This window comes from Dasypus novemcinctus, chromosome X (genome assembly GCF_030445035.2).
Source record: "Dasypus novemcinctus isolate mDasNov1 chromosome X, mDasNov1.1.hap2, whole genome shotgun sequence".
Lineage (NCBI taxonomy): Eukaryota > Metazoa > Chordata > Mammalia > Cingulata > Dasypodidae > Dasypus > Dasypus novemcinctus.
This window is the reverse complement of record NC_080704.1, coordinates 21,275,193-21,287,464: the sequence shown is the minus strand read 5'-3', so window position 1 is coordinate 21,287,464 and position 12,272 is coordinate 21,275,193. Positions and strand designations below refer to the sequence as shown.

Genomic DNA, 12,272 nt, shown 5'->3' with positions numbered 1-12,272 from the left:
AATCATCTTGAAAACAGCTTATTGCAAAGATACAGTTATCAAATAGCATGGTACTGGCACAAGGACAGATAGACAGACCAATGGAATTAAATTAAGTGTTTAGAAATAAACCCTCACAACTATAGTCAATTGATTTTTGACAAGGCTGCCAAGTCCACTCAATATGGAAAGAATAGTCTCTTCAACAAATGGTGTTGGGAGAACTGGATATCCATATGCAAAAGATGGAGGACCCCAATCTCATACCACACACAAAAAGTAACCCTAAATGGATCAAAGACCTAAATGTAAGAACTGGGACAATAAAACTCCTAGAAGAAAATGTTGGAAAGCATCTTCAGGATGTTGCATTAGGCAATGAATGGTTTCTTAGATTTTAAGCCTGAAGCACAAGCAACGAAAGAAAAATAAAATTGATAAATGGGATCTCAACAACATAAAAAAAAAAAAAACTTTTGTACAAAGGTCTTTATCACAAAAGTGAAAAGACAACTTACTCAATGGGAGAAAATATTTTGATACCACACATCTGATAAGGGTTTAATACCTAGAATATATAAAGAAATCCTGCAACTCAACAATAAAATGACAACCCAATTTAAAAAATAGGCAAAAGACTTGAATAGACATTTCTCCAAAGAAGATACACATATGGCTAAAAAGCATATGAAAAGATGCTTAACATCACTAGATATTAGGGAAATGCAAATCAAATCCACAATGAGATACTATTTCACACCAACTGGAATGGCTACTATCGATAATACAGAAAATCACTAGTGTTAGGAAGGATGTGCAGAAATAGGAACAAAGAGAATTACCATATAACCTGCCAATCCCCTCTATTAGGTTTATATTTAAAAGAACTGAAAGCAGGGACTCAGATATATGTGTACACAGATGTTCATAACGACATTATTCACAATTGCCAAAAGATGGAAGCAACCCAAGTGTCCATCAATCAATGAATGGATAAACAAAATGTTTACACACACACACACAACACACAATGAAATCTTATTCAGCTATAAAAAGGAACAAGGTTCCGATACACGCAACAACATGGATGAATTTTGAAGACATCATGCTTAGTGAAAATAAGCCAGACACAAAAGGACAAATATTGTATGATTTCACTGATAGGAAATAATGAGTATAAGCAAACTCATCGAGTCAGAATCTAGAATATAGGTTACCAGGATCTGGTTGAGGGTAGAGAATGAGAAGTTAATGCTTAATTAGTACAGAATTTCTATTTAGGTTGGTTGTAAAGTTTTAGAAATGGATGGTGGTAATGGTAGCAAAATATTGTGAGTGTAATTAACAGTACTGAATTATAAATGTGACTGTGGTGGAAAGGAAAAGTTTTAGGTCATACATCTGTTATTAGAATAAAAATTAAAAGATGAAACAGGATTATACAATGGTGAATTCTAGTGTAAATGATGGGCTATAGTTAATAATACAATAATACAAATGTTCTTTCATAAATTATAACAAATATACACTAATGCGAGGTGTTACTAATAGGGTAGTATACAGGGAAAAAATACGCCCTAATGTAAACCAAGGACAACAGTTAATAGTACAATTTTCATCTTCTTTCATCAATAGTAACAAAGGTACCACACTAATGCAAAATGTTAACAATAGGGTATATGGCAAATGATGTATTTTTTTACATGAGTTTTCTGTAAACATACAACTTCACTAACTAAAAAAAATAAAAAGTAAAAAACTTTCTATATCATGAATCTAACTGTATAAAAAAACTATATTTGTATACATTCACATGCATTTTTTTTTAAATGGAAGGAAATAAAATCTTAAGTGTTATATCTATGTAGTAGGATTATTGGTGATTAAGTTTCTTTTGATAATTTTCAACAACAAATGTACTACAGATATAATAGAATGGTAAAATGGTTTTACAAACCACAGAAAGTTTATTTTAGAAACCAAGAGCTCAAGATCAAGGACAACAAGGGAAAAGATTTACAAAACAAAAGGAGACAAAAGTAGGCATTAAAAACCATGATTGCTTGAAGGTATAATGTTAATTTCTTCCTATGTGTTTAGCCTAAAAATTAATGGAGGCGGCGGACTTGGCCCAGTGGTTAGGGCATCCATCTACCACATGGGAGGTCCACGGTTCAAACCCCAGGCCTCCTTGACCTGTGTGGAGCTGGCCCATGCACAGTGCTGATGCACGCAAGGAGTGCCGTGCCATGCGGGGGTGTCCCCCGTGTAGGGGAGCCCCACGTGCAAGGAGTGTGCCCCATAAGGAGAGCCGCCCAGCGTGAAAGAACGTGCAGCCTGCCGAGGAGTGGCGCCACCCACACGGAGAAGTGACACAACAAGATGACGCAACAAAAAGAAACACAGATTCCCATGCCGCTCACAAGAACAGAAGTGGACAAAGAAGATGCAGCAAATAGACACAGAGAACAGACAACACTGGGGTGGAGGGGGAAGGGGAGAGAAATAAATAAATAAATAAATCTAAAAAAAAAAATTTAATGGGAATATCAAGAAGTAAAAACATGTACTAAAGGCCCAAGTATTCCTGGAACTCATTAGGAATTGCAAATTTTAAACTTCATTGAAAGAATTCGAAGCTCTGAGGCAAAATTTTTAATATAAGACAGCCAATGAAATAACTAACATTAGATCTCAGTATGAAGATGCATATACAATTTTGAAAGACAGAAAACTGTGACATGATGGAATGAGTGAGAATAGTATGATAAACGGGGAAGTGGACTTGGTCCAGTGGTTAGGGTGTCCGTCTACCACATGGGAGGTTCACGGTTCAAACCCCAGGCCTCCTTGACCCGTGTGCAGCTTGGCCCATGCGCAGTGCTGATGCGCGCAAGGAGTGCCCTGCCATGCAGGGGTGTCACCTGTGTAGGGGAACCCCACGTGCAAGGAGTGCACCCCGTAAGGAGAGCCGCCCAGTGCGAAAGAAAGTGCAGCCTGCCCAGGAATGGCGCCGCCCACACAGAGAGCTGACACAACAAGATGATGCAACAAAAAGAAACACAGATCCCTGTGCTGCTGATAACAACAGAAGTGGACAGAGAAGACGACGCAGCAAATAGACACAGAGAACAGACAACCGGGGTGGGGGGGGGGGTGGGGAAGGGGAGAGAAATAAATAAATTAAAATAAATAAATAAAAAATAAAGTCTGGAGACGAGGGTTCACTTTAAAAATAAAAAAGAATGATAAACAGGTAAAATTCTTTAATGCAATGCTATACTGCTGAGACTAGCACTCTGATCTCAATGAGACTGAGTCTAGGTCCTGAGAATTTGACTGATAAACTTCTTATGGAAAGTACTTTAGGGATTAAGGAGATGCAACCCTCTTGCATGGGACCTCAAGACAGCTTGCACTAAACTAAATTCCAGGCCACATCATTCAGTCATACAAGGATTCTAGGGAACTCGGCCTAACTCTACAGTTCACTGGAATCACAAAAGCAGAAATGTTAGGATTGAAAGAGCCTCAGAAAGTGTCTAGTCCAGACTGCAATACTATTTTGAATGTTCTGTAACTTCCAGAAGAGAAAGAATTATATGCTTAGGATATAGAGTATGCCCTTCCTCTGGTATCTATACATAACCTAGAAGCATAACAGAATATTCAGATTAACAGATAGAAGTTTTTATTTTTATTTTTTAATTTTAAAAAGTTTTATTTTGCAGATTTAGAAAAATATAGAACGCTTCACAAATTTGTGAGTCATCCTTGCACAGGGGCCATGCTAATCTTCTCTGTATCGTTCCAATTTTAGCATATGTGCTGCCAAAGCGAGCAGAGATTGAAGTTTTTACCAATCAGAAGGAGTCTTAACAATATAAAGGGTCAGTAGCAGAAGTGTTTTCTGCCAAGACACCAAATCCCCAAATGGATAAAATTTGAGAGAAAGAGAGATTCAGAGAGAGACAGAGAAAGAGAGAAGCTACCTGGGAAATAGGCACTGGAAAAGCTGTATGTTGTATAAAGGAATGAAGACTGAGCCTTGAAGTCAGGAAGATTCTTGAACATTTACAACCTGTACTAAGCCAAATGGGTAAAAGGGTACCTGGTGATCTACCTCATTTGTGTATTCTGGACCCTGTGATTCCACCTGGTACAGCCAACTGCTATGTGCTGAGCTAACCATACAGGCGGCAGATGAGTCTGTAAGGAATAGTACAGGGGAAGGGTAAATGAGTGATTCACATAAATCTCAGGGTTAGAGGCTTTGAGAAGGCCCACCCATCTAGTCAAGCTGGCACATTATCCAGAGCAGTAGAGCTCTGATAAATAAAGTATGGGGTGTGTGTGTGTGTTTATGTGTATGAATGTGGGGAGTGGTATGGTACAGTGTCAACAGTCTCCTTCCTGCACAGTCATGGAATTCAAATGTTATCTAACGCAACAGCTATTCTCAAAAGGGGTCGAGAGAAAAGAAAGAATTCAAAAGATTTCCCTAAATAATGGAAGGAATTAAAGCTAGCAATCAAAGCCACCCAACATTTACTGAGGACTTTATATGTGCTATGCCCTGTGTTAGGTGTTACAGTTGTGGAGAAAAATAAAAAAAGGAGCCTGACCTCAAGCTGCTCATAGACTCATTGTGGAAGACCCGCAGATTTGACAGAGGGTGAGTGAGGAGGTAGCACAGTGAGAGGCCTTGAGCATTTTAGTATAATCCCCCTGGAAGCAGCACGGAAGAGGAGTTGACAAAGTGAGGGGCATTACTCTGTGACACTCGCCCTGTCCTCTCCCCTTCCCTGGCAAAACAACCTAGGTAGTCCAGCTAATGTCTGAGGAGAGAAAAGTCAGTGAATAATTCTATAGGAATAATTCTGAGTTATGGTGACAAGTTAGTAATGGATACCACTTTATTCATATCTTTACAAGAAGAAAAAGTCAGGGATTGGGCAAGTGAGTTATAGCAATTCTTTACTTATTTTACCTACTGGGGTTTTGAACTAATTTGGCTTACAGTTTAAGTGTAAATTTCTTAACCCATTAACGTATTCACGCAATTTACCTTTTAAAGCAAAGCAAATGCATCCTATCTTATAAACATACACTCTACATGGAAACCTATTATATATATGAAACCAAAAGGGCTAGAAATATTTTCCCACTGGGGCCTGAGAAAGGACAGAAATACCCATCTTCTCTTCACCACTACTGCTTGAGATCTTTTTCCCTCTGTTCACTGTACTGTTACTTGGGACTAGCTCTTGCCCTGGCTCTGAGTGAGGCTGGAGGTGTTATACTATTAGTAAAGATTATGAACCTGACTGCATTAACTCTGTTTTTCTTGTTCTGAGACTTGGCTCATTTCCCACTTCTTAACTGGGTTCTGGAGAGCTGAGATAGTCAGAATAACATCTCTGTATATTAAACTACAATATCTATTTATTGCTTTAAAATGAGACATAGTAAGAGCCTGATTTTTCCACTGATGAAATGTGTACACCATATAAATGTTCTCTCACCAAAAGAAATTTAAAGTACTATTATCAAGAAGAAAACTGTGCTTACGAAAATGATAATTTAGGAATAGCAAATCACTCTTTCTAAATTACGTTTCTGTAACAGTTATCAAACTCTGCATTTTTCTCAAATACACACAATATGATAAATTAGAGATCTTGTTAAAGAAAAAAATATTCAAGATGAGAAAGCTTAATTAATGACTTAGACTAAAAGTTAGATGTTATGCATGAAGGAAAAGAGTCACAAGACATTATCAAGAAAGTGACATTATCATTGGAGGTAGTAGGAACAGAAAAGAAGACAGCCAGTTCATCACTGGCAATTCCAGAACTCTTCTTAGCCTTATAACAGCAATATGGTAGATAGGGAAAGATGACTCAATGAAAACTTTACTAAAGTTCAACATTGCAACTGTGCCCCTAATTCTTATTTATTTTTATTTTTTTACTATTTAACGAAAGTTATTTAAAAGCTTTTAAATTGAAGTTTATCATTTTGTATATGAACATACATAAACAATAATTGTATAGTAAAAGCTGTGAATTTACAAAACAAGCATGCATATCATCATAAAAAATTCCCATATATCTCCCCACCACCACCACTTTGCATTGTTGTGAAACATTTGTTTCAAACTATGAAAGAGCATCATCAAAATATTACTACTAACTATAGCCCATATCTTACATTTGGTGTATTTTCCCCCCACCCCACTATATTAGTATTACATATTGATTATCTTTCAAGAGAGAACGTTCTCATATTTGTTTTGTTAACCACAGTTCATCCTCCACCACTAGATTCCCTGTATTATATAGCTCCATGCTTTGTACAATCCATTCAAAGTGTATACTCAGTGGCTTTCATTTTTATCACAGAGTTGAGCTGTCATTATCTCAGTCAATTTTAGAACATTTTCATTACTCCAAAAGGAAAAATCCCATACCCTCTTATATTCCTCTATTGTTGTCCCTTAGGATTGAAATGACATCTTCTGCCATTGCTGCAAAATATTACAATATTACTGTTAACTAGTAGTTCTAAAACAACTGTTTTTTGGATTTCTACACATATCCATGTCTAAACAAGGTCTATTCAAACTGATTGATCATCAAAACAAAAACAAAAACAAAACCAGAAAAAAGCATATTACTAATACTACCTTCCTCACATTTGGATTTAGTTTGACATAGGACTATGCCAGTCTGTAATTGAGCTCACCATTTCTTTATGAAATGACCAAGAAAAAAATTCCTTTTATATTTTGGTACTCCCACAACTCCTTAGTATGTAGAAAAGATATACTATACATTAACCTAAGAGCATAGGTACAACTTCTTTTAGTTACCAGTGTTGACAGTTTCCAGGTGTGGCTTTGATAAGCAGTGAGAATGACAAATATATCAGAACTCTCAAATTTACAACTGGAAAAAAGAAGAGGAAAACCAAAATACTCACCATGGATCGAATGCTGTTTGTCTTTTTGAGTGGTTAGTTCCAGAACTGTTTTCTGATGGTAGTGAAGAAACTCTGGTTGACACATTATTTTCATGGAAAGAATTATCTGGACGTGGAGATGGCACTAAATAAAGAAAGAGATGCACTAAAGTACTCTTTTGGTCAAAGCATTTCCCCTATTATTCTACTGCATTTTCTCTTTCTAACACAAATAAAACAAACGAACAAATAATTAAAAAATCTGTCTTTCATATAACCTTTTGTATTTTCTGAGGGTAAAGGCATTTCAGGAAACATCCCCTTGCATCCCACTGCTTAGAACATCCACTTGACACTTGGGAGGCAGCATCAACTTTTAAGTAAATTATAAAGAAATTTAGTAATTTGCACAAAAATATTATTTTTCTTTAAGTTCTCAATCCAGGAATGAACAAAACGATAAACTACAATGCGTGTGAGTAAATACTTTTTTGCTTTTGGTGGGGGAGTGGTGTATAATGTTTACCTGTAATTTCTAAGCTTGTTACTAAATCAAAATATGCTGCAAATTTCATTGTATGCAGGCTGTATATTAAGAAAAATGACATCATTTCACTTGATTCTTGATCAGTAGGAATGAAAACAGGAACTATTCTGGAAATATTTGTAATTTCAATAATCCTATTAAGTCTTTATCTAGTTAATTTTAGTAGTACTGGAAAAAGGAATATTGTTAAGATGTCAAAATTCCAGCAGCCTGTTTTGCAGAGATAGAAAATTCAATTCTCAAATTCATATGGAACCACAAGGGGCCCCAAACAGCCAAAACAATCTTGATTTCTAAATTTATTACAAAGCTACAGTGATCAAAATCATGCAATACTGGCATAAGGACAGACATAAAGACTAATGGAATAGAATTGAGAATCCAGAAATAAACCTACATATCTATGACCAATTTTCAACAAGGGTACCATGGGGGAAAGAAGAGTATCTTCAACAAATGGTGCTGGTAAAACTGGAAATCCATATGCAAAAGAATGAATTTGAACCCCTACTTTATGCCATATCCAAAAGTTAACTCAAAATGGTTCACAGTCCTAAATATAAGAGCTAAAACCATAAAACTCTTAGAAGAAAACACAAGGTAAAATTTGTCTGACCTTGTATTTGGCAATGGATTCTTAGATATGACACGAAGAGCATGGGCAGCCAAAAAAGAATAAACAAATAGGACTTCCTCAAAATTAAAAACTTTTGTGCGAAGGACATTATCAAGAAAGTGAAAATAGGGAAGCGGACTTGGCCCCGTGGTTAGGGTGTCTGTCTACCACATGGGAGGTCCACAGTTCAAACCCCAGGCCTCCTTGACCCGTGTGGAGCTGGCCCACACACAGTGCTGATGCGTGCAAGGAGTGCCGTGCCATGCAGGGGTGTCCCCGCGTAGGGGAGCCCCACGTGCAAGGAGTGCACCCCGTAAGGAGAGCCACCCAGAGCGAAAGAAAGTGCAGCCTGCCCAGGAATGGCGCCACACACACAGAGAACCGACACAAGATGATGCAACAAGAAGAAACACAGATTCCCGTGCCGCTGACAACAACAGAAGCGGACAAAGAAGAACATGCAGCAAATAGACACAGAGAACAGACAAGTGGGGTGGGGGGGGGAAGGGGAGAGAAATAAATAAAATAAATAATCTTAAAAAAAAGAAAGAAAGTGAAAATAAAACCCACAGAGTGGGAGAAAATAGTTGCCCACTAGGATGGCTATTAAAAAACAACAACAACAGAAAGTAAGTATTGACGAGCAGACGGAGAAATGGAACCCATGTGTATTGCAGGTAGAATGTAAAATGGCACAGCTGCTGTGGAAAACAGTTTGACAGTTCCTCGAAGAGTTGAACATAAGAATTGCCATATGACCTAGCAATTCCACTCCTAGGTAAATACCCCAAAGAATTGAAAACAGGGACTCAGATCTTGCACACCAATATTCATAGTAGCATTATTCACAGTTACAAAAAGGTGCAATCAACCCAAGAGTATATCAATGGAGAAACAAAATATGGTAGATATAGACAATGGAATATTATTCAGTGATAAAAAGGAATGAAGTCTTGATACATGCTACAACATAGATGAAACTCGAGTCAAAGAAGCCTGGCGTAACAGGGCAAATATTGTGTAATTCCACTTACAGGAAATATCTAGAATAAGCAATTTCATAGAGACAGAAAGATCAGAGGTTACTAAGGGATGGGGGAGAGTGTTAGTTGGGGAGTTATTGCTTAATGGGCAGAGTTTCTGTTTGGACTGATGAAAATGTTTTATAATGAATTGTGGTGATGGTAGTACAATATTGTAAATGCAATTAATGGCCATGAATTGTACATTTAAAAATGATTAAAATGGGAAATTCTGCATTATATATGTTACCACAGTAAAAATAAATACATTTCAAAAAACAGAAATGCTCTACCTGCCAAATCTCATTGCCAGTGTCAAAACAACAGACCTCCCTGTTCAGGGTGGCTTCCCTCCCCTCAGCTGCTGAGAATGCCCTACACTCCCCTTCCCCCTCTTTAGTGCTGGAGATACTCTTGCATCCTGGGCTAATAGCCTAATCATTTACTATACATTTAGTACTGAATTAACACTCTGGGCTATTTTTCTTCCTTCCCAGCCTTACTCTGATCATTAGAACATTAGAACATGAACTTAGATCAGAGTGGGGCTGGGAGGGAAGAGAAATAGCCTAATCATTCACTATACATTTAGTACTGAATTAACACTTCTATGCATTTATTTAGCTCAGGTTCCTAATTAAAATGATCAAGCAGTTCTCCAGCTGGAGAAGATGGCGAGGGCCAGACCAAGGAAAGTCTGGAATACCATTTTAGGAAACTCAGATTTTTTTCCTGATACCAGTGAGAAGCTAGAAAAGGATGCTCAATAGGTGAAAGACTGGAGATTTGGGATGTGGGGTGGGCAATGGGTTGCCCTGCTCTACTCCTTTTCCTCTGTAGCACTAACTAAACCTTTTAATATTGTACATAATTATTACATTTATTGTCAATCTCTCCTCATAAGAATGTGAACTCCAGGAGGGTGGATATTCAGCTGTCTTGTCCATAGACATGTCCTAAGCTAGAACAGTACCAGGCACATAGAAGACCTCTGATTAATATTTTATGACTTAATCGAATGAATGACTGGTATGGTCAGAACACAGCTTCAGAAGGATCATTCCGGTGACTGTTTTGATGGGTACCTTGGAGGTAGAGACCAGTTCAGAAGCTACTCCAGGTATCCAAGTGAGAAGACAGGAGGGCCTGAACTAAGCCAGTGGGACCAGAGAGGCAGGACGAACTGGTGGAAGGCTACAGTGTAGGCAAGAATGATGCTGGTACGAACTCAGTCAGAAGAAATGAAAATGTAGTGGAGGGATGAGCTGAAGATTTAGTGAGGGAGAATGGGGAGAGGAGAATGCTAGGGGCCGGGCTTACCTCTGTAAAAGCTACCAACTCTCCTTGGAACAGGATCATTGTACAGATGTCTATTTTCTTTGGGGGCTGTGCCATCATCAGAGTGGGGGTCATGATACACTCCACCCTGGGAAGGGAAAGAAATTCACAAAAATTAAACAACAGATTCATGACAATGTTGCCTATGAAGTTAGAACATTGCCTAATCAGTCTATAATATTTTACTCAATGATCTTTTTAAGTGAAAACTCAGAAGGTTGCCATGAGGAAAATGACTTGCTTTACAAGCCAATTTAAATTATTTGAGGAAGAGATTGGGTATGAATAAATTTTAAAAGATAAGTTATAATGATGGTGAATGAATACTCTTTAGATATACAATTTACAGTAAAATGTAGCCCAACAGACCTCAGACTTCTGACGTGAGTGGAATGAAGACGTGCCTTCTCTGGAGGACTCTTTAGCTGAAGATCGTGCCACAGTCATCTCTGGAGGGAGTTGGTCACCAGGCTGGAAGTAGATTTTAAAAGGACTTACAAGAGCACCCTGTTCTCAGGGATGAAAATCACCTAAATCACAATGGTATTTATTTGGTTTAACCAGACCTTAACAGCTAAAATTTTAAAATGTTAGTTGGCTAAAACACATAGAAAAGTGACTCATCTGATGAATATAAACTAAGTCCAACAAATTTCATACAGATACAAAGTGAAATTCTTATTAAATTTAATGCAAACGGGGAATAAATTTGCTGAAAATAGTTCAATTATTTTTTAAAAGGCCTTGCCAATATCTAGATAGTCCAGCATCCATGGTTTGGCAAAGCACTCTAATTAATGCATTTTCTTGACCATAATCAAGAGCATCTCTGGGGACCACTGATACCTCTCTTTCTCAAGGAAGTGAGTCACAGGTTCAAAACAGCACTCAGTCTACAGTGGAGTTCACTGAAGGGAAAAGTAGCAGTTTCTACCCTCAGAAAAAAAGCTGAAGGAACAAAACTACCAAGTCATCAGGAGGAGTTAGTTCCTTTGCATATCTGTACAGTGCGTACAGAAAGAGTATTATCTCAGCCTTATATGCTACATTAAAAAAATTGTATTTAAAATTTCAAAATATGACTCTTTCTCCCCCTCAATCTCCAAATGTACTATGATAGGATTCTAAATAGGAAATCATTCAATGTAGCCTTTCTTAATACTTCGTGACAAAATCTCATTTGAATTTTACCACTTGTATTGTTTACAAAGGCCTCTGGAAATGAATTTTAAAAAATAAATTATTTATATCTAGCCTAAGGTCTTAAGTGGCAGGCAATGTCAGCCTAGTCCCCCTGATTTTGAAGGTGTCACATTTTGCATAAGAGTTATTCCCAATATCTACTCACAGCTTTAATCACTTTTCAAACCTTCTGCTATCTTTGTACTACTAAACTTATACATTTTTGCAGTTTGGCCCTGTACCTCCTAAACTGGACTTAATATTCAGTAACACTCTGATCTGTGCTTAGTCCACAAAAGTTGTTTATAATTAGCTTGTTGCCACCATGTTCACAAAATCTTTTTTTCTGGCTTTCTCTAAGAGCTACCCATTTGTTATTAAGTTAGAGCTTTTTCTTACTTGTTTACACTCTGCTTAATACTAGCATACTTTCCTGGTTTGACCACAAAAATGTCTATGAGCAGCTGCTAGGCCCTAGAGATTTGTCTGGTTCTAGAGGTTCTCTTGCCTCTACAGTGATTCTTCAGGGGCTCCTCTGATAATTCTATGTTTCTACTTCTGAGCTTTGCAAACCTGGGCAATTCCCCAACTTCTCTGAGCCTCAGCATGTTCACCTGTGAAATGA

General features: G+C 37.6%; 1 protein-coding gene and 1 non-coding gene across 2 annotated transcripts in view; both read right to left on the bottom strand.

Annotated features, from left to right (window-relative positions):
• CDKL5 (cyclin dependent kinase like 5) overlaps positions 1-12,272 on the bottom strand; it is a 309,028-nt gene that overhangs the window by 50,607 nt on the left and 246,149 nt on the right. Inside the window, exons 13-15 of the mRNA XM_058291571.2 lie at positions 10,835-10,936; positions 10,448-10,553; positions 6,964-7,087 (exon numbers count right to left, since the gene is read on the bottom strand). Coding sequence (XP_058147554.1) covers positions 6,964-7,087; positions 10,448-10,553; positions 10,835-10,936 — 332 coding nt within the window. The remainder of the gene's footprint in view (positions 1-6,963; positions 7,088-10,447; positions 10,554-10,834; positions 10,937-12,272) is intronic.
• LOC111762289 (U6 spliceosomal RNA) lies at positions 3,717-3,823 on the bottom strand. Its single transcript, XR_002795441.1, has one exon. It is a non-coding gene; the product is annotated as a U6 spliceosomal RNA (small nuclear RNA).